At 41.2% G+C, this 23,175-nt stretch overlaps 2 protein-coding genes across 2 annotated transcripts in view; both read right to left on the bottom strand.

Moving 5' to 3' along the window:
* The window catches only part of LOC117532329 (zinc finger protein DPF3-like), a 72,319-nt gene that overhangs the window by 46,845 nt on the left and 2,299 nt on the right, over window positions 1-23,175 (bottom strand). The gene's annotated exons all lie outside the window — the stretch shown is intronic.
* On the bottom strand, window positions 1,548-22,605 carry LOC117532126 (zinc finger FYVE domain-containing protein 1-like). Its single transcript, XM_034195404.1, is given in 13 exon segments — window positions 1,548-3,064; window positions 15,568-15,681; window positions 15,782-15,841; window positions 15,844-15,961; window positions 16,129-16,299; window positions 17,366-17,483; window positions 17,622-17,719; window positions 18,319-18,427; window positions 18,526-18,629; window positions 18,774-19,038; window positions 22,262-22,269; window positions 22,361-22,416; window positions 22,509-22,605. Coding segments are annotated over 13 exon segments (1,551 nt in total). The 3' UTR covers window positions 1,548-2,831.

Raw genomic sequence — 23,175 nt, forward strand, 5'->3', positions numbered from 1 at the left:
ATAACATCATGACCTACTTCCTGTTCTACCCTGTAAGATTGGGATCTTAAAGGTGGCCATTTGTGATGAAACACTCAGGTATTTAGAGATGAAATAAACACCATTATCTGCAAAATGGCACCCTCAAAAAATTTTGCTAACAAGAAAAAGCAAAAACGATTATTAAATTCAGCTATTCTCACAATAGGATGAGTTTGGCACAGATTCGGGGCGTATCTTTCCAAGTTACAACTCAGCACATAGCAGTTTAGTTTTCCTAATTTGTAGGGTGACCAACTTTTAGACCTGGCCAAGTTTGGCATGAAGTTTTTTTCAAGTGATCGGGCGCCACTTGTATATACAACATAGCATAACTCGGTATAAGATGGAATACCTCGGGATAAGTTTGGTTAACTCGGTATACACTCTGGGCAAACTTGGTGAGCCTACCCCAAGCCAAGCTGAGTATGCATTGTCAGTTACAAGTTTGACTATCTGTCCAAAACTGGTACAAGTTTAATCAACCTTTCAAAATTTGTGCAAAGCTATATGGGCTAGAACGCCAAGGCACACAACCCCCCCGGTGTATACGAGTTGGGCTGCTCTTACCCACAGCTACCAACGTTGAATATATATTAAGCCAAGTTAGTTTAGATTTTGACAGAGTTCCCATCCATCCATTTTCTTCCACTTTATTTCGGAGTCGGGTCACGGGGGCAGCAGCTCAAGCAAAGCCGCCCAGACCTCCCAATCCACACACACCTTCCCCAAATAATTCAAACGTTTTAAACTGGTACAAATTCAACAGATCTTTCCCAACTTGTACTGAGCGACATCATGAAGTATGTCTAGTTAAATCCCCTCCATCCAGATATGCAAGTTGTGATGTGCATCCAAAATCTTTACAAGTTTAACTGACCTGTCCTGACTTGAGCCAAACTATGCAGAGTCATACATCAAGGCACCTCCCCGAGGTACGAGTTGTGCTGGTCCAGAGCTACCAGAGGTGAGTATACATTAAGACAAGTTACCTCAGACTTTTTAAAGACTTGTGCTGAGATACAGCAAGTAGTATGCCAAGATCCCCCTGGGGTATATACAGAGATTACCCAGCACTATCTAAATTGAGTATGCATTAGATTAGACAGAACTTTACTAATCCCTTATGAAGAGTCCCTCAGGGAAATTGAGGTTCCAGCAGTAATGCGTAGCAGCATAGAGGGTAAGAAGCACACCGAATATCAAAAGTAGAAGTAAAAAACAATTTGCAATATGTAAATACAAATAGAAACACCAGAAATACTGCCCACTACTGGTTTACTGGCTTCTACTGTTCCTCTCTATTCCCATCCCCTGTCTTTCTATTAGTCCTCCTTCCCTGCGTTACACAGTTAAGATTTTGGTGATGTTCCCATTTTTCTTTTTAACATGGTTCAAAACCAATGTGAGTTTAACTGTCCTTTCCCAAGCTATGCCAAATACTTGTTCTGCGTTGCTACTCGGGGAAAACTCAAACACCAAACTCAGCCAAGTGTGAAAGCTCATTAAACCACCACAATGTGCTTTCATTGACATCCAGATGTAATCATTTCAGTTTTTAATCAAAACTAATCAGGATGCAAGACATTTTAAATGTTAATTGAAGTTCTCAGTCACTAATATTGTATGTGTATTTCTGTTTTCCTGAAGTACACAAAATAAACAAAAAAATAGGGAAGGAAGGGGTATCTGACACACGTCACTTAAAGTTGATAAATATAGTACATATATATATATATGGTAATTAGTGTCACACAGGAAACAGCCAAAAATGTTAGAGCAGCTTTCAATATTGGACAAAATTAATGTAAGCTGTCACAACTTATTAAAAAAAATACAGTCACCTTTATCAGCAGTCTTGAGCTTATCAGACTGACGGTGAAAACCTGAAGGCATCAACCTAAAAGTGGTTTGGAGACAAAACGGACATTTTTAGCTCCGCAAAGCCAGCCAGACAGACTGACATGTAAATACTGAAAATCTGCAAAGCAAAACTGACCATTTATGTATGCGTTAAAACAAACAGCTCACTAACACAGCTCGTGCGGTTTAAACAGGCTGAGTAAAAAAAGGGCAACTGGTTGTTGAGTGTCATGCATGCCAGAGAGCTAAAGTGTATTTTTTCCACTTTCGATACATAATTTCATGACATTTCAAATGTACTAACATCATTTTGTCTTCAAACAACTACACGTCACATAAGTTACAAACATCATACCAGTAGACACACAGTGACCTGAATGATTTTTGGCACCACAGATATCCACAATCGAAACCCAAATTTCAAGACACGTTGAGGGCAGACAGCTCGATCACCTGAATATCTGGTTTGTAGCCTTCCTAACAGACAGCCTATAACAGCTGGAAATGGCTTAGTGCAAAAACTAAAATGTTGCAATGCAGCATGCAATGGAACCTGCCTGGATATAAAATATCTCCTTAACATTACAGATGATACATCGGAGAAATAACGCTAAACTCAGAGTTCTAAATGTACTAATATCCTTTAAATTATACTTTTTTTTTTTTAGGTAGTATAAAAATAGCTGAACCTTAAAATTATGGACATGTGCCAGTGACATTTAAAATATTACTAGAGTGGAAACACCATTTTCACACTCTTCTGTATTCTGGCTGTTCTACAAGGCCACAAGAAATGTAAAATCCCAAATGTGCTACACTGACTAGAAGCTTCCTTTGATGCAGAATTGGCGCCGAACCATTTGAGTACTGGAGGTAAAGCAGTGACAAACTGCTGGCTGAGGGAGTGAGCGCTCCTCTCTGCTGCTCTGAGGACAGAAGGCTATTTGCTGTTAAAGTTCTCCAGCTTTCTGGTTGCAGGTGGAGCACACTCGCACGGGGTGATCCCAGCCCCGCGATGGAACCGCTCGGCGCTCCGGGGAGCAGTCATCACACACTCCCTGGCCACAGGCGCGGCAGTGGTGCTTGGACAACTTGGCAGTGAAGTCGCGGCGACAGCTGTGGCAGGAGAGGATGTCTTGGTCAGGCACCCAGTAAGCAGGACGAGCCGCATCTTTCACGAGGCCTAGAGAAAACACGCAAATGCTTATTAGTTTAGTCATGATAACACATGGAGGTGTCACAGGTGAGGAAGGCTGACGCGTCAACCATTAAAGTCTACTGTGGGATGACGCTTCATACCATTTTTCATGTTCAAGTCTTAATATACACGTATCATATAGGTTACATTATAGGCAATAATCAGCAACAAAACTGGAACAGAGATGTTAAACACGTTTGCAGACATGGGGCCAAATACAAAAGTATTTGTATTTGAAATACTTAAATATATTTTTCGGAGTATTTGTATTACTGATTTTAAATTCAAAGTATTTGTATTTCAAATACATCTCCAATCCCAAGTATTTCCAAATACTTTTACAAATACTTTTTCAAACTTGGGAATCTCTGTGACACCGTGTTGAGACACACCAGATATGCCATTTTATTATTATTTTGTGATATGGTGGATACAAAAGGATGCAATATTGATGGAAACAGAATATATATTGTGATAGTTTGATTATTGCCTGTAATATTATAATAGTGAATTTGTGATAAAACATTCAATCCTTTACTTATCAACAGTATTTGGTCATGCTATTTTCACAATAAATTGTCACCGGTTTATAAGTTTTGTGTTGATTTGTTGTTTATAGTTCATAGAAAGTATTTGTATTTGAAATACTCAAAATATAAAGTATTTGTATTTGAAAAGTATTTGTATTTGGAATTCAAAAATCTAAAGTATTTGTATTTAAATACAATGCAAAGTATTTGACCCCATGTCTGCACATTTTACCCACTTTCATGGGTCCACTCATTTCACTTCATTATCATCAACTTGCTGACTCAACAAAGGGCCTTGATTGAGGGGGAAATTCTGTACAATGATGCCTCAGTTTCACCAAATCACACACATCCTTAAGGAAGGACATCCGGCATGAAACTCATGTCAAATCAACATGCTGAACCACTGTGGCACCGTGTGCAAAAATGGGACAAACCAACATAAATTATTTTTATCTGTGCAGTCGTGGGTAAGGTTTGGAATCAAGGACTGGTTCCAAATTTTTCATTCAATCATGTGCGGCAGACGTTATCAAATCTTCTTCTGCATTCACACTGAAATGACCTTTAGGTATTCGTTTTAACACACAGAAAATTGACCGGGAACTGGAAAGAATCAGACAGATAGGCAGAATCAATTATGTTGACGAGAGATAAAAACTTAACAATTCCCATCACTAGTCATGGATGTGCTGGTCTTAAAATGCAGGGTGGTCATGCACACCTGATGCACTGGTATTAAGAGGAAGCAGAAAGTGATTGTGCAGATATACAGAGGCAGGCTAGTGATGCACGTACATTACGGCTTATACGCACAGGGATGCACACGAGTGCATCAAACTACAACCAAAGTGAAGTGAAAGTGCACATAACGTGCTTCAGCACAACTGGTGATCAAATAACGACCTACTTTTACAGAAAAAGTAGCTCAAGGTCACCAATCTTCAATAGGTTTGCGGGTCTATGCACAAACATACAAATAATGAAAATTGCCTCTGCAACTTCAGGAATAATATGTTTATGTTGGAAGGAACTGACCTCGCATGCACGTACTAATTTAAGTATTTTACATTTTACTAACCATTTAAGAGTTGTGAATGAATTTTAAGTTGGAACTGAGCTTTTTTGCTGGCGGTTGTCTGGGTTTGGGTGGCTGTAATTTAAACATATTGGAGTTTCATTCATTCAGAGTGTTCTGTTCTGTTTGCATCTTCTTCGTTTGCTGCAGTTTCCCGCGCCGAGAATTTAAAGATGCTCACAAAGATTGCCGAAGATCGGTAACGGAAAAGGCTGAATGCACGTTCCACTTCTGCTTCTTTTTCTTGTTTTGTGTTTACTGGCGGTTTGCAAACCAACACGGTGCATTGCCGCCACCAACTGTTTGGGTGTGAAGCACTAATGGATTCTGATGTATGCTATATTAATAAGGAACTGTGGAGATAAGTGAGGGGAGAAAAAAAGTGGGGGAAATTACACTGAACTATATTCTCTTGAATAACCCTGTTCAATGCACGCTCCACGCACGGACAACATACATTTCTTTGACCTGGAATCTTGTTTCTTCAGCAGAGCTTTCACGAGCCTCTGCGGAAGCGTGGCGTGAGACAAAGATGATGTGAAGAAATTCGACTTTGCCACCAGAAACAATGTTAAAATGAATAGAATTTTGCAAAAAAAAAAAAAAATATATATATATATATATATATATATATAGATATATATATATATATATATATATATATACACACACTCAACAAAAATATAAACGCAACACTTTTGGTTTTGCTCCCATTTTGTATGAGATGAACTCAAAGATCTAAAACTTTTTCCACATACACAATATCACCATTTCCCTCAAATATTGTTCACAAACCAGCCTAATCTGTGATAGTGAGCACTTCTCCTTTGCTGAGATAATCCATCCCACCTCACAGGTGTGCCATATCAAGATGCTGATTAGACACCATGATTAGTGCACAGGTGTGCCTTAGACTGCCCACAATAAAAGGCCACTCTGAAAGGTGCAGTTTTATCACACAGCACAATGCCACAGATGTCGCAAGATTTGAGGGAGTGTGCAATTGGCATGCTGACAGCAGGAATGTCAACCAGAGCTGTTGCTCGTGTATTGAATGTTCATTTCTCTACCATAAGCCGTCTCCAAAGGCGTTTCAGAGAATTTGACAGTACATCCAACCAGCCTCACAACCGCAGACCACGTGTAACCACACCAGCCCAGGACCTCCACATCCAGCATGTTCACCTCCAAGATCGTCTGAGACCAGTCACTTGGACAGCTGCTGAAACAATCGGTTTGCATAACCAAAGAATATCTGCACAAACTGTCAGAAACCGTCTCAGGGAAGCTCATCTGCATGCTCGTCGTCCTCATCGGGGTCTCGACCTGACTCCAGTTCGTCATCGTAACCGACTTGAGTGGGCAAATGCTCACATTCACTGGTGTTTGGCACGTTGGAGAGGTGTTCTCTTCATGGATGAATCCCGGTTCACACTGTTAAGGGCAGATGGCAGACAGCGTGTGTGGTGTCGTGTGGGTGAGCAGTTTTCTGATGTCAATGTTGTGGATCAAGTGGCCCATGGTGGCGGTGGGGTTATGGTATGGGCAGGCGTCTGTTATGGACGAAGAACACAGGTGCATTTTATTGATGGCATTTTGAATGCACAGAGATACCGTGACGAGATCCTGAGGCCCATTGTTGTGCCATACATCCAAGAACATCACCTCATGTTGCAGCAGGATAATGCACGGCCCCATGTTGCAAGGATCTGTACACAATTCTTGGAAGCTGAAAATGTCCCAGTTCTTGCATGGCCGGCATACTCACCGGACATGTCACCCACTGAGCTTGTTTGGATGCACTGGACCGGTGTATACAACAGCGTGTACCAGTTCCTGCCAATATCCAGCAACTTCGCACAGCCATTGAAGAGGAGTGGACCAACATTCCACAGGCCACAATTGACAACCTGATCAACTCTATGCGAAGGAGATGTGTTGCACTGCATGAGGCAAATGGTGGTCACACCAGATACTGACTGGTATCCCCCCCCAATAAAACAAAACTGCACCTTTCAGAGTGGCCTTTTATTGTGGGCAGTCTAAGGCACACCTGTGCACTAATCATGGTGTCTAATCAGCATCTTGATATGGCACACCTGTGAGGTGGGATGGATTATCTCAGCAAAGGAGAAGTGCTCACTATCACAGATTTAGACTGGTTTGTGAACAATATTTGAGGGAAATGGTGATATTGTGTATGTGGAAAAAAGTTTCAGATCTTTGAGTTCATCTCATACAAAATGGGAGCAAAACCAAAAGTGTTGCGTTAATATTTTTGTTGAGTGTATATATATATATATATATATAATATATATATATATATATATATATAATATATATATTATATATATATATATATATATATATATATACACACACACACACACACACGAGGTCTGTTAGAAAAGTATCCGACCTTATTATTTTTTTCAAAAACCATATGGATTTGAATCACGTGTGATTGCGTCAGACAAGCTTGAACCCTCGTGAGCATGCGTGAGTTTTTTCATGCCTGTCGGTTGCTTCATTCGCCTGTGAGCAGGCTTTGAGTGAGGTGTGGTCCACCCCTCTCGTCTATTTTTTATTGCGAATAAATGTCTGAATGATATGGATCTTTGCTGCATCAATTTTTTTCCAGAAACTGTAAGAGACATCCAGGTGGACACCGTTCGAAAAATTAATATGGCTTTCAAGGACGATTTTATGGGGATTAAACAGATTACGGGGTGTTATTGCCCCTTTAAGGATGGCCCACAACTGCTGAGAGCGCAGCGCGCTCCCAGCCCCCATCGACAGGCTGACACCCCGCACAAACAACCAGATCATTTCCAACGTGAAAGCTTTGTTGATCCAGGACCTCGTCTGACTTTCACAAAAAGGCAGAAGATGTGGACATCAGCACTTTTTCCGGCACATTCCACCGTTACAGGAGTTTTTTTTCATGGACAAAGAAGCCGAGGGACGCACCACGGAGCCGTTCATTACAGGCTTAAAGGTGGATTTCAGATGGATTCCAGTTGCTTTCCAGTCGTGTGAATATCCGATTGTGATTGTGCATGAGCTGAACATGCCAGAACGTGCTGTGAGGCTTCATCACGGCGTTTCTTTCGCCATGCAGCTCCGCCGCGACACGCGGAATTCCTCCGCCTTTGTTCCTCTTTCCATGACAAAAACTCCTGTAACAGTGAAATGTGCCGTTCATTTCTAAACTGGACGCTGTCTTGATCCGGTATGTCCTCTGACTAGCACAGGAATAGTGAAAAGACGTGGACATCAGCACTTTTTCTGGCACATTCCACCGTTACAGGAGTTTTTTTTTCATGGAAAAAGAAGCCGAGGGATGCGCCACCGTGCCGCTCTTGACGCAGCACAAAACCACCTCGGTGTTGGTCTCTCAGGACGGCTTTCAGACGGATTCCGGCTGCTTTTCTGTCGTGTGAATATCTGAGAAATTGAGCTTGAGCTGGACATGCCCCAACATGTCCTGTGAGGCTTCATCACAGAGTTTCTTTGCACCGAGCGGCTGCACCACGACGCGCCGAACTCCTCCGCACGTCTGTCTTAATGTGCCGGAAAAAGTGCTGATGTCCATGTCTTTTCACAATTCCTGTGCTAGTCAGAGGACATACCAGATCAAGACAGCATCCAGTTTAGAAATGAACGGCACATTTCACTGTTACATGAGTTTTTGTCATGGAAAGAGGAAGAGCAGAAGCCTGCTCACAGGCAAATGAAGCAACCAACAGGCATGAAAAAACTCACGCATGCGCACGAGGGTTCAAGCTTGGATGACGCAATCACACGTGATTCAAATCCATATGGTTTTTGAAAAAAATAATAAGGTCGGATACTTTTCTAACAGACCTCATATATATTATATATATATATCTCACCGGGCCAGCAGCAAATGGCAATGTCGAGCCCTGAGTGATCCAAGAGCATATTTAAGAAATGGTAAAAGGACTGCATTTATTAGCGCTTTTCTATCTGTATCAGACGCTAAAAGCGCTTTACAAATAATGCCTCACATTCACCCCAATGTGGGGGTGCTGCCATACATAGCGCTCACTACACACCGGGAGCAACTAGGGGATTAAGGACCTTGCCCAAGGGCCCTTAGTGATTTTCCAATCAGACTGGGATTTGAACAGAGGATCCTCTGATCATCTGGTCTCAAGCCCACACTTTAACCACTAGGCCATCACCTCCCCTGTGACAGAGTCATCAGGAGATGGCATACCTGCTAGTCAAATCAGTAATACAAAGTGTCAGGGATCACCCAGGTACACACTTATGCTAAATATGAATGAAATTGGTCAACTGGTCCTTGAGATATCATGCTAACAAGCAAAAACGGATGCAAAGACATGCTGATCGCTACATCCTCCCGGATTTTATACGGGAGGGATAAAAATCTGTAAATAAATGTAAAGAATGTCACATGTTTTTAGATATTTGAATGCACAGCAGGTTTTGAAAAGTGAAATGCTCAGTTCTGTAAAGAACCTACGTATATCGGGCCTGAGGTCTATTAGTGCCAGTGTTTATCTCCAGATTCTGTAGCGTCAACTCCTCCTGGATGGGACACCAGTTTGATGGAGGTTACTTCCCCATTTGTGGCCAGTACACACTTTTACAGCTGGGTGGATGGTTGGTTAAGTGCCTTGTCAAAGGACACAGACAGGAAGCATGGGCATCTGTTTTGGTGAAATTGTTTTACAAGATCAAACTGCATGTGTGTGTATCATAGGGCGCATTTATTTGATGTAACACATATTCAGGATCATTTTGAGGCTAACTGCTCTCCATAATTAAGTTAAGTCACATAATTAAGTTATTTAGCAGCTGTTGATTGACTGCAGTATACGTGAGTATCATCCAATATGCTTTTGTCTCAAGCCTGTAACTCAAAGATGTCAAGTGAACTCCTGGCTGCCCTGGGTAGGTAACCATGACAACTTGGAAACAAGATTTGTCTTTGGAAAAACGTAAGCTAATTTTGTGGCGACTGAAGCAAAACTGGTATTATTGCAGTTCTCGGACGGTTTTGAAGTGTGATTATGTTTTTAGTGCAAAAGGCATTTGCAGGTATTCACGCAGTCAGTAAACCGAGCCTACAGCAGCTGGAAATGGTCATCTCACAACTTATGGTTGGGAAAACCAACTGTAAAAACACTGACTATAAAAGGCACTCCTGAAAGAACCTGCCAACCCAGTCAGCAAATAAACTGTGGTTACACGAGACTCATTACTGCTCGCTGCTTGTACAGATAAACTGTAACAACAAAGGATTTAACACAGGTTACGTGTAACAGGAAATGCTCTGACCTTTGACCTGTTCGTTGACGGCTGAGCCTCTTGACAGCTGACTACATCAGCTAACCTTAGCTGGAGGCCTACACGGGAATGTGTACTCAATTTCTTTTGTGTGCACATTCACATGCATCCCATTTGTGTCCATTTAATGTTATTTGTCTGCAAAAACTGTACCAGAATGTACTGGAACTGAGAGAGGAATTTAGTTTTGCATTTCAGCACAGCCGTTAGATTGAGTTTGCATTTCTGAGTTATTACTGAGCAGTTTACGCAGCCCTTATGCTGCTCGTTTTCAGTATGAATCAGACTGGAGTTATTAGCTGAATACGGGAACACACTGTACAATATAACTGCACAGATTAGTAATTAATCATTAAATAAAACAGCCAAATATTTTGGTAATCGATAACAGTTTTGAGTCTTTTTTCATCTTATTAAATGTGAATATTTTCTGTTTCTTTACTCCTCTCTGACGGTGAACTTGACAGTTTTTGGTTGTGGACACGAGACATTTGAGGACTTCATGTTGCGCTTTGAGAAATAATTTTCCACCATTTTTTGGACCAAACAATTTTTCGATTAATCCAGAAAATAATCAGATTATGTGGTAATAAAAATAACAGTTAGTTGCAGCCCAGTGAAATATGTTAGGATTTTACATTCAATTTTTTGTGTTTCAGGAAGAAGCAAAGCTGTTTGCAAGATTTTGTTGCACATATTTTTTCCATGAACAGCTTTTTAATATTTGGCACTTTCTTTTATATGTAGATTTGTTTTGTGTGTGTGTGTGTGTGTAAATAAACATGCCAAAATATGTGAATGTAAGGATGAATGTTATTGGGATTGACAATACACTACACCCTGCTATTGAGGTGGGTGCCATCACTGATACATCACCTAGATTTACTGAATTTGATGTTATTTCAGTGGGCGTGCTGACTAAACTTGTAATATGTGCTAAAAGCACAACCTGTCTTTTTGACCCAATACCAACAAAACTGTTTAAGGACCTGTGGCCCACTCTTGGGCCTACTGCATTGGAAATTATTCATCTGTCACTAACCTCGGGATCTGTTCCTAAATGTTTAAAATCTGCAGTGATTAAACCATTACTTAAGAAACCACATTTTGACCCTAGTCTACTGAAAAATTATAGGCCGATATCAAACCTACAAGTATCACTTTGTTCTAAAATTCTGGAAAAATGGTTTCACACCTTACTGAGAATAATCTCTTTGAGCCACTGCATTCTGCATTTTAATACCGTGGATCATCGTATTCTACTTGATAGGCTGGAGAATCATTTTGGGATTACTGGGACACCTTACCTAAACATTATCCTGTTGGAGGTTTGTAGCCAGCATGTGTTGTTGTGGCACAGCCAGAATAATTCTCAATGTATTGCCAAAGCAAATGAAATATGAACTCTCAGATATGTCTGGTTCCCAGGCTAAGCGTGTGTGAGAACTTTAATTTGTAGGAGAGAAAAATTTCTGCTGCGGGAAAAATGGAAAGTCCTGCAAGTGAATATTTACTTCATTCAAATATGTCATTTTAATATAATTCAGTGGCAAACTTAGCCTTAAATGCTCTTACCCACCCTTTTTTTTTTTTTTTTTACATGTTACTTGTTGCACTACATCTATTAAAACGTTGTTCATAAAAGAGCAAATGTTTCTATGCATTACATGTCTGTAGTATGTTTGCATTAAGTACAGCAGCAGGGAATTCATATTTAGCTCATAAGCACGTCAACAGAATGCATTATACATAGAGGCTAAGATGTAAGAGGTCACTGGGGACTCATGCTACTAATCAGGGCTTGCTGGCTTAATGCAAGACCTCTGACATGTCAAACAACAATGTGGCCATGTGGCAAGGGGACTGACAATGGAAATCAGCCTGTGGCTGCAATTGTGTACATTTACATTTTCATTTCTTTTAAAAAGAAAATGTTCATTAATGTATGTTGTCCCTCTTAGCAAATAAAATTAAGAAATTGAGAAACAAGAAAAAAAAAAGTCATTGATTTTACTTATTACTGTCAACAATCACATCGGCCACCAGATGGCAATACAATCAAAAACATTTTACTAGTTTGTTTTCTTGAGGCTTTGCTCAAAAGAATGGTGTTGCTCAATTAGGAGAAGCTGTCATTGCTGTGTTCTGTCACTTAACTCACTTCACGGGTTTCTGTCCATCACTCACCAAATTGAGAATATAAGCAGGAAATCAGAGTGTCTGGGTTTCTGGTCCTGGTGCTTCCTGTCTTACTGTGTGGTTGTGAAAGCTGGACCAGTGACCTAAGGTGACGACTGGATGTCTTTGGTACTTTCTCTCTTCAGAGGATCCTTGAATACTACTGGAATGACTTTGTGCCAAACCAACAGTTACTTAGGAAGACTGATGAGGAGTAAAGGCCCTTTCAGTTTGCGCTTGGTGTACTGTGAATGCCACAAGTGGATGAGGAAAATGGGCAGAATTATGTTTGTGAAGACTCTGGTGTTACTGAAAAAATGAATTAAATAAAAAGCAAAACACTCAGTGTACGAGTCATAACCACAAGATTAGCAGCGAAAAGTAAAAAACTAGTGATGGACGTCACCCTGCTGGGAGGAACTTTTTCAGCGACTGTTCGGAGTGAGGCCAGACAGAGCTGAAGCAGAACCAGACACACAGACTCAACAGAGGGAGAGAGACAGCAGCCGGCGTGATCAAGCGGACACACTCAGTCCAAAATTCTTTGCTTTGGAACAAATACAAACACCCAGTTTGAGCAATGGAGCTTCTGCAAAAGTGTGAGAGTTATTTAAAATAAAGCATGATGTTATTGCACCACTGATTAGTATGCTGAATAAGTAAATTGTTCGACCTATTTTTACCAAATAAATCTACACAACAGTTTAATTGACTACATGAACAGTCTCAATAACTAAATAAATAACGTAGATTTTTTTAAAATTTTAACTTTTTTTACAATCACATAATCAGACCTTAAAGAAAACAGCACAGCACTGTTTTTAGTTTCTTCATATTTTAAGAAATATATTTTTTCACTTGTCTCACATCAGGAATATTTCAACATTTTCTGTGCAGAGAAACTTGCAAATAAAGATGCACTTCAAACCTTCCACTGATGGAGCTGCACACCAAAACCTGTAGTCCAGACGGAAGAAGAGAACATCTCTGCTCTTGAAAACGTGAGGAAAGTGTCTCCAAAATCTCCACCAAGAGGTCAAAGTTGCAGAGGAAACTTTCATCTGGTTAAATGTCCTGAGAGTCCAGCTCACTTATCTCTGAAAAACAACACCTGCTGCTACGCTTCTAAATAAAACAAAGGCTCTTTTAAAGCAACTATTTTTATTTGAAAAAGCTATTTCCTTTTATATTTTAATGTTAAATGAATGAATCATTAAACATGTCCATGAAGTCAAAGTTCAACTTGCAAAGGTAGAAGCCCCGCCCCTATTGTGCATAATTTCAAAGCATTCACAATCACTAGAATAGTCAAAATTATATTTTAGTAATTACTCTGTCCTAATTACAACATTAAAAGCAATCACACAGTCCATGAGGACATAATTAAATGTTGAAATGACTAAATTAAAAAGTGATATCATGAGGTTTATGTCACATGACTACATGTGCTGCTGACAAATAACCATCCATCCATCCATCCATCCATCCATCCATCCATCCATCCATCCATTTCTTCCGCTTTATCCGGAGTCGGGTCGCAGGGGCAGCAGCTCAAGCAAAGCCGCCCAGACCTCCCGATCCCACACACCTCCCCCAGCTCCTCCGGGGGAACCCCAAGGTGTTCCCAAGCCAGCCGAGAGATGTAGTCCCTCAGCATGTCCTGGGTCTTCCCCAGGGCCTCCTCCCAGTGGGACGTGCCCGAAACACCTCTCCAGCGAGGCGTCCAGGGGGCATCCGGAAGAGATGCCCGAGCCACCTCAACTGACTCCTTTCGACGTGGAGGAGCAGCGGCTCGACTCCAAGCTCATCAAGAGCAAATGAAATTTGACTGTAGAAAAAATGCATTAATCTTTAACAGACACACTACAGTTATGTTACATCATCTCCTGTTTTGTTCATAATAAGTATTTATATTTATTTATGGTGTCTGTTTTCCTGGTTGAAATGTAGATATGAATGAATGAATCTACCAGACTTAGAAATGTATACATTACTTTTCATGGTATTTTATTTGTCTAAAAATAAATGTCCCAGGTTCATCATTATATTAATCAAGAAATTGTCTCATCTGAAACAACAACAGGCAGGTTATGGTTTTGAGTTACAGATGAACAAAGATTTCTTTAAAAAAAAAAAATCCTTTTTTAACGTAAAACAATTTTAACTGCAAATTTTCTATTGTAAAAAAAATGTTTTTTACTTCAAAAAATAAACAGTAATGTGAAATTAATTTAGAGGTTAAAAAAAAAAAACAATTTGTAAGGATTTTCTTTACAAAACTGCTGTGTAAATTAGCAGACCTGATGTTCCTGTCAAATTTCAGCACTCTGCCGTCTTCCGTGTTTTGACCTGATGCCTTGTTTCTACTGGACTTAACAGCATGCAGCAGTGAAAGTTGTATTCAGCTGAACTTTCACCGCATTAAGTTTGATGTTAAGCGGCGGTGTGCGCTCCAGATGGAGCGTTGTGCAAGCTCAGTTTTTGCATGTCACACGGTGACACGGCGTTTGCACAACACTTCTCATAGAAAACAACTGGCTTCAACTGGCGCCGCGTTTAAGGCCCTTAACAGTTACACAGTGGGGGAGCGGCTGCTAAGACGTTTTTGGCCATGTGGTTTGTTTCTCAGGTGTCTCGGTGATGAGGACCCTAGTGACTGCAGAAGATGCCAACATGATGATAAAAGGAGTCACCTGCTTGTGGCAGATACATTGATCAGCCATAATGTTTTGACCACTTACAGGTGAATTGAATAACACTGATTATCTCCATACAACAGCACCCGTCACTGGGTGGAATATATTAGGCTGCAAGCTCACATTTTGTTCTCAAACATGATGCTGGACAATGTGAAGGCATAAAGATTTGAGTGACTTTGACGAGGGCCATAGTGCAAGTTTTGCATTACCAGTTACACAACATCCTATAGGCCTATAACGTCTTTAGAGTTCTCCAGGTGTCTTTGCTCACTCATCTCCTTCTTGCACAAGCACTCATTTTTTGAGAACTGCATCCTACAGACATATTTACCAAACAGTACCCTACAGGTTGCATTTCTTAAGAACTGATGTAAATCAAGTCCCAGAAACATAGTGATTTGGAAATGTTCATGTGTCCATCCCCTGAATTGACTGAAGAACACTGTCTGCAAAAGTGATGATTACTGCTTATGCATCATTGTCATGTTGTAGAGATTAGTTTAGTTTTCACTGCGAGTTTAAAGGGCTTCATTTTAGGATTTTTACTTTTTTATACAAAAGCCTGACTCCAACATTCAAATGTGTAAATAGCTCATTTAGTGGTATGTTCACATGAAGGAAAACCCAGCCTTTTGCTTTTTTGGGTGGGGGGGCAAGACTCACCAAGTGGGATGTCAATAGCAGTGACCACAACACCGATGGTGTTAGTCACTGCCTCTCCAACCTTCCTGGCTAGAGTTCCACCTTCATCTTCCTCATGCTCCATGTTTACCAGCTCTAAATAAAACAACAACAAAAGCTGCTCTTACCAAAGGTACAGCTCACACTTGTGTTAAATAGTGTCCTAATCAACACACATTTGCCACAGTGTGTGTACCTGCACATGATGCTCTCTGCTCAAAGCAGACATCACACACTCTGACAGGAGCGACACCCCCCCTTTCTCAGGAACAGGTGTGGCTTTGGAAGAACACCCATCACAAAATCCCTCCCCACAGGCACGGCAGTGATGCTTGGTGTCGTTGTCCTGGAAGACTGTGTGACACTTATGGCACACCTTGCACAAGAGAAGGAATGGCATAAATAAAGTTATTGACCAACAGCTAGAGGGAAGGGGAGTTTCAGCAAACACGAGTTGCGCAACATGCAGATTGTAAACATCCCTCTGGAAAAGAAAGTGTTGACTTGGCTCTTGGTGGTGGGTGGGCTGAGTGTGCTACTCACCAAGATGAGGGAGTTGGGTTTCCAGTAAGCTGGGGCGATCTGATCCGTCAGCCAAGAGGTGACAGCCTTGGCAGGTTTGACACTGAGCTCAGAAACAGACTGGGCCACCAAGTTTACTCCGTCCAAAAGACGCTGCGCTGCATTGCTGTTGTCCTTCAGAAAACCATCAGACTGGGGGGGGAAAAAAAACAAATTTAAATGTTAGTGTGTGACTTAGATGAATAATTCAGTGAATAACCTGCATTATATACTGTAAATAACACTGTAAATCTTTGTGCCCTCTGGTGGGGACTTTTGCTCAAGGCACTGGCTGAAGGGGAATCCCTCATTCAAGCTAGTAAGAACAAATTTCAATTTGGATTTCACCTTGACACATATCCATTCCATCCATTTTCTATACCCACTTACTCCAATTAAGGGTCATGGGGAGGCTGGAGCCAATCCCAGCAGTGACAGGGCATGAGGCGGGGTACACCCTGGACAGGATGCCAGTTTATCAGTGCCTTGCCACATATCTTCCATCAAATTTTGACCTCATCCCAAGGTCACAGGTGCATTTAAGAACCTTCACCTGTAACTGGAACTACATTGTTACCTGCCACCAATTTGTAACCAAATTGATACTGTATATCTGCCATGAGGTCACTGGACATTTTTTGCAAGAGAGCAAAAGCCCAAGTATTTAGGATTGTGATGCTTCCTGTCTTACTGTATAGTTGGAGACTTGTACGCTAATCAGTGACCTGAGGTGATGACTAGATGTCTTTGGTTCTTTGGTCCTAAGTGTCTTCAGAGGATCCTTAGGTACAGCTGGAATGACTTGTGTCCAACAGCTTTCTATGGAGATGTATCACATGCATGGTGACATTCTGGACATGTGGAGTGTTCTGGGGGTGTTGAGGAGTCCAGTGGAATGAGAGAGCCAAGGAAACACTCACTTTTCACTAGGATGGTGAAAGTACACTGTTACTTCCAAGGGATGTCAATGGACCAATTGTCTGCCTTGGTGGTTTCCACCTAGGACCCAAGGCGAATTCATGGTGACAAATGGCACCACCACATGCTCCTACACCTGACCTACACCATGGTTCCTGATGGGATTCCAACATAAGCATCTCATTCAGGAGATCAATGCTCTACCAAGTCATCAAAGGTGGATTCCCCACTGTCCAAATGGAACATATTTCAATCTGGATATCACCTTGCTACATAAACACATTACATTAGTTTATCTTACCCCTGGCCATACATGTTGGATCTCAGTGCGGACAACCGAATCCACAGGGTCCTGGTTCCCATACCAATACTGACGGCTACGATAAATGACTCCACAGCTGGGACATTCAATAACATACCTGCAAAACATGAATATAAAGCCTAATCTCTTGGAATTTTTTTTTATTTTAGGTGACTCTGGTGGTATAACTGGGCTATATAAATAAATAAATATGAAACATACCCTAACTTATGCAAGTCATGCCCCTGCTACTCACCCAGACCAGGCGTACTTAGCAAGGCCCATCCAAGGAGAGTCTGAGGAAGCTGAGGTCTTGGGGATGACTACCACTTCCTTCCCACCAATATAGCAAGCCTAAAGCAACAGATCATGTCAGTGAAACAAAAGTAATAACAGTAACAAAAGTAACTGTAGTGTCAAAATTATTCATTTAATGTCTTACACATAGCCTGCCTAAAACCTTTGCATTTAACTCTGTACTGAAGGCCCCATGTAACCTAATGAGATAAGCAGCTGCATCAATAACCACATTGTTTCTGCCTGACCTTCCCTCCCATCTCCTGCGCAACAAAAACTGTGAGCAGAAACAGTGATAAGATTCATTTTCAGCGAGAGTGTTCATGGGAAACTCAAAGTTTTATATACTGGTAAATGGGTACGTGACTGTCTGCAGCAACCCCGCCTTTCTCTGAATGTACAAAAGAGAACCCTCAGATATGCTCTGGGCACACACACTTATTCAAAATCTTGCTGTTCTAATTTTGACTATTGCATGTGTCTTCGAGGCCTCGAACTAAAAGCCTGTCATTTTAATCTGCCAATTTCTTGACTTTATTTCCACAAACAGCCTCAGACACTTTGACTTAAAATCATTTTTGCCTCCACATAACAACAGCAAAGCCATTCTGTAGCTGTAGCATCATGATATACGGTATCTGAATTACAGCGCTCACCTTACAGGTGTAAATGCGATTATCATACTGAACTGAATAACGACAACGATGCTTCGCCTCGTGGCACACGCCTTCTCCTAAGTGGTTCATGCTGTTCTTGCAACCAGATCTGTGTCAAAAGTAACAAAAGTCAGAATCTTAATACAGCAAGCGACAGCAGCAGAACTGCTGACAGACACACTACCAAGAAGAGAAAAATCTACTGACCCACTGAGGCACAGGCTGGAGCAAGTGAAGTACTCATCCGGAAAGAAACAGCTATGAGCTACTAGTTCACCTGCAATTTCACCATTGAAGCGTTCACTCAGTGCCTGCAAAATATGCAAGCAGTAGATATAAACTGCCATTTGAGTTCAGGAACACACAGTAATTTATATAACTTATGTGTCAATTCAGGACAGTGTTGCGTTTACTGCTACACTCAGCCACTTTCATACAGAATTTTTAAGCCCTACCTGAAGGGCTTTAAATATGACCACAGGCGAGCGCGGGGAACGTGTGATGTTGTTATCCAGGAGATGCTCCAGATGATTCCGCAGGCCCTGGAAGTCAGTCGGGGGGGTGAGAGTCTGTGTGCCCCAGTACTGCACCGAGCTGAAGGCCTCTGGGAAACGGGAAACCTTCCTGAAGCGTTCCAATATCAGCCGACCTACGGACTCCGATTTGTCTAAAACATAAAATACAGCTAACTGTGCAGTGTTCCCAGAATACAGACATCTCCTTTCAGTTGATCAAATACAACAAATGAAGGTGCTTTGGTCCACTGATTCCTGCAAATCACTTTTCAGGCAGCCTAACATGTCATTTCTCAATGGTGTGAAAATTGGGAGTTCAGTGATGTTTCACATTAATGATCAGGTGTGTTTGGTAGCAGCATCACTCAAAAACTATTCATTTCTCATCGTGTAGCCACAACCAGGCTGTTTAAGTAGGGTAAGTCAGCTGTCGCATTCCTTCACTCCATCCTTCACCTCTTTCTGCGGGACACCATAATCTTCCCAGGCCAGAACAGAGTAAAATGATATTCTCAGTTCTTGCAGTTGAACATGTTTTTTTTTGTTTGTTGTTTTGGGGGGGGGGGGGGGGGGGGGGGGGGGGGGCTGCCCGCACGTTCTTTCATTACAAAATGTCCGTTAACAATGGAATGTCTGAATAAAATCCTTATGCCGACTTCTGAAAGTTCTCTGTTCTCTGATGACTTACTGGGTCAACAGAGCCTGAAATGTGGAAATTTCAACTTGAAACGGCGAGACGCTGCCGCCTTGAAGCGCAGATTGCCGTCAGGCGCCGTGGGCCGTCCTTACGGCGACACTACCAGACCAAAATCTCTCATCAGCCGTTAAAATTTTTACCAAAAACCAGCTGAATTTATCGAATGGTGTCCACTCAGTTGTGCCTTACAGTTTTGAAAAAATTTTGATCAAACAAAGCAGCAGTCTCTGAGCCATTCCTAAACAATGAAAAACAAAATCGACGAAGGGTGGGCGACTCCTCACTCAAAGACTGCCCACAGGCGAATGACGTAACCGACAGGCGTGAAAAAAACTCTTGCATGCCCACGAGGGTTCAAGCATGTCTGATGTAATCACACGTGATTCAAATCCATATTGTTTTTGAAAAAAATAATAAAGGTCATATACTTTTCTAATAGACCTCGTACACTGAATTGCAGTGTGCTCTGCGATCTAGGAATATACAAGCATCACATCGGGGTGGACTATTGGGCCATCCTTTGGAAAAAAAAACACTGTAGTGGCTTTCAGAAAGAAAGGAAATCAATGAGTCATTACAAGCTTCTGTTTAACAATAACAGCTATAGCAGTAACATCACAAGAGCAGCTCATGTTGCGCACAAATTCAAAGTTACAGGAGATCCTTCTGGACATCCATGGTCTCTGTTGTGCATCACACAAGGTGCACAAATCTTCCTTTATAACAAACTAGTACAAGCAGCTGATACCACATATCAGATTACTAACAGAAAATGCTCCCAAAAATTCAAGACCATGTTAATCGTATACAAAGTGTCATTAAGACAAATGTTTCTCATATTTGTTTTTTTTTTTAATTCCTTAATATTCTATGATTATTATGGGATTTTAGCATAGCCAGGAGGCTCTGGCCACTTTAATCTTCCACAGTAGCAACAATATGTTAAAACAATGACGATAGCGTGGGTGCTGTGAAAGGCATCGCAAGGTCCAGTCTTAGTGCTAGTGTCCACGGAGTCGTCTACCTCCATGGAGGAGCAGATGGTTCTCCTGCTTGTGGCCAACACTTCCTCACTGTTGGAGCATCTCCCTGACAGATGGGCCCAGGATCCTGGACCAGGCTAATCTCCAGCCCTCCTCCATTTAAAGGCACAGCGGAGCAAGTGCTCCAACTATACAGACCCAATAGTCAGAATGCTCACTAACCACAGATGCATCAATGTAAAATCCATTACAAATGTCAAAATATTCCATCAAAAGTAAATGAATTTACTTTAGATGGAATTTAATTACATTGGCTATGATTCATAGGCATAACACACAATAAATACAAGAGCAATTCCAGATTTCTAACGTTTGCCAATCTGGATCCAGATCACCTCCAAGACGCCATTGGAGTCTTCCATGCCCTAATGTCTATATGGTGCAAATCTTAATTCAAAATCCATGTCACTTCCAAGATTTAATGGAGTCTTCCATGGCCTAATATCTATCTGTGGTGAAAATTTTGTCAAAATCTGTGCAGTAGTTTTTTCTTCTTTCTTTATTGTTTATTTGATGAGGGCAATGCACATTAATGAACACTTTGTACATTTTCATGCCATAATGTAAATATGCCAGAAATAGCTAAAACTTACTTTCCATCTGTAGTACTCAGACACACAACAACAAACAATAATTACAATAAATACAAAACATTAAATATATACAATTTTGACGTAATCCTGCTAACCGACAGACAGATAAATAAACAAATGATGATTTTATTACGTCCTTCGCGGATGGAAAAACTAAAACAGCATTTGTCAGTTAAATATCCTGTGGTAATCCGGGCTTTGGACACAAAATGTGAGTGAATGAGCCTCACATGACTTATACATGATAACTCAAAAATTAATACACATAAGAACTTCAAATTTTGTATGACTGTGAATATTAAGACAAATTGATTAATGTTTGGTAAATCTGGTCATACTCAATCTTGAGATACTGATGCATTATTGATGACCAGGTTGTTGCTCAGGCATATCACCCCATGCTGGCACCTATTGGTGTAGAGTAAATACAGTATCTACTGGTGTGCAAGATGCAGTAAATGCGTCTGGAGCCCCATTGATGGAGGAAATCCCCATGACCTGCCATCACGTCATTACCGACTCCAAATGCGAGATCACAAAAAAAACAAAACAAACAAACAAAAAAACCTAATAATAACAGCAATCTAAAGTTGCTGCAGAGTTGTGTACTGGCTGCTGAACTCTTACATTATTTAGTTTGGAAAATCTGCAAGCAAAAATAAAACAAAGCAGAACTCACAAATCTGAGTCAAAAAATGTGAGAATGTGATGATAAAAACAGGATTTTTAATACATTAATGTTAACTAACTTCTCGTGAAGATATTAAAAGGCAGCATTTTCATGGACACACACTGACCTAAACCAGGCATCCCCCAAATGTTGGAACACGTGTCCACAATTAATGAAGATCCAACATCTCCTGTATATCCATGGCTAAAATAAGCAACTACAGACTTTAACTTTAACCTATCCCTTTAATCCAAACCTGAACCTAATCGTAGCCTAACTGTAACCACCTATAATCATAACGCTGCAGAATGACATCAGTGCCTGTGTAACAGCTGGCAAAAATGTATTTATCCTCAATTATTCTGTATCTATACATAAACATACAGTGCCTGTTAGCAGGATCTAAACAGTGTTTCTTCTTGTACCTGAAAGGCTAAAGAAGAGACAACATTCATGTGATCCCAGCGTAGATACTCTGCTGAAATGCTTCTTACAATTACTGCTACACTATAAAATAATCCTACCAGCGTGTCCTGGGTCTCCCCTGGGATCTCCTCCAAGTTGGACGTGCCTGGAAGACCTTTATAGGGAGAGGACCAGGCAGCATCATTACCAGATGCCCAAACCACCTAAGCGGGCTCCATTCAATGTGAAGAAACAGCGGCTCTATACTCTGAGGCTCTTGCAGATATTCTAGGTCTCCACCCTGTCCCAGAGTACAAGCCCAGATACCCAATGGAGGAATCTCATTCCCGCCGCTTGTATTCATGGCCTTACTCTGTCAATCATTATCCAAAGTTCATGGCCATAGGTGAAGACATGAGCGTAAACTGGCTAGTAAAGCACGAGTCTTGCCTTCTCTTTCGTCACCATTAAACATCAGACACCGCCTCATTCAGCCTGTCAATTTAACTTTTGTGAACATGACTCAGAGATACTAAAACTCCTCGACTTAGGACAATAATTCTCCCCCTAACCCAGAGGGGAGGAAACCATGGCCTCAGATTTGGAGGTGCCAAATCTCATCCCAGTCACTACAAAAAATTACTTTAACTTAAATGGCTGAGAGGTAGGTCTAGGACTAAGATAAGGGTTGGAGTTTATCATGTCTGAAATGCATAAAGTTTTGAAATTTGAACAACACACATCAGCTTCCGGATGCCAGCTTTGCACACTTCCAGGAGTCTTGGGCAGCAGCAGAATTCAAATATGGTCCAGGTCCAGTTCCATATGTTCTGCAGTGTGTGAATCTGAACTATTCCTGAAAATGGAAGTGCGCTAAAGACGTGGTCCGTAAGTCAAAGTTTTGTTCAAATTTCCAAACATTTTATGTTTTTCA

This window comes from Thalassophryne amazonica, chromosome 19, assembly GCF_902500255.1.
Source record: "Thalassophryne amazonica chromosome 19, fThaAma1.1, whole genome shotgun sequence".
NCBI lineage: Eukaryota > Metazoa > Chordata > Actinopteri > Batrachoidiformes > Batrachoididae > Thalassophryne > Thalassophryne amazonica.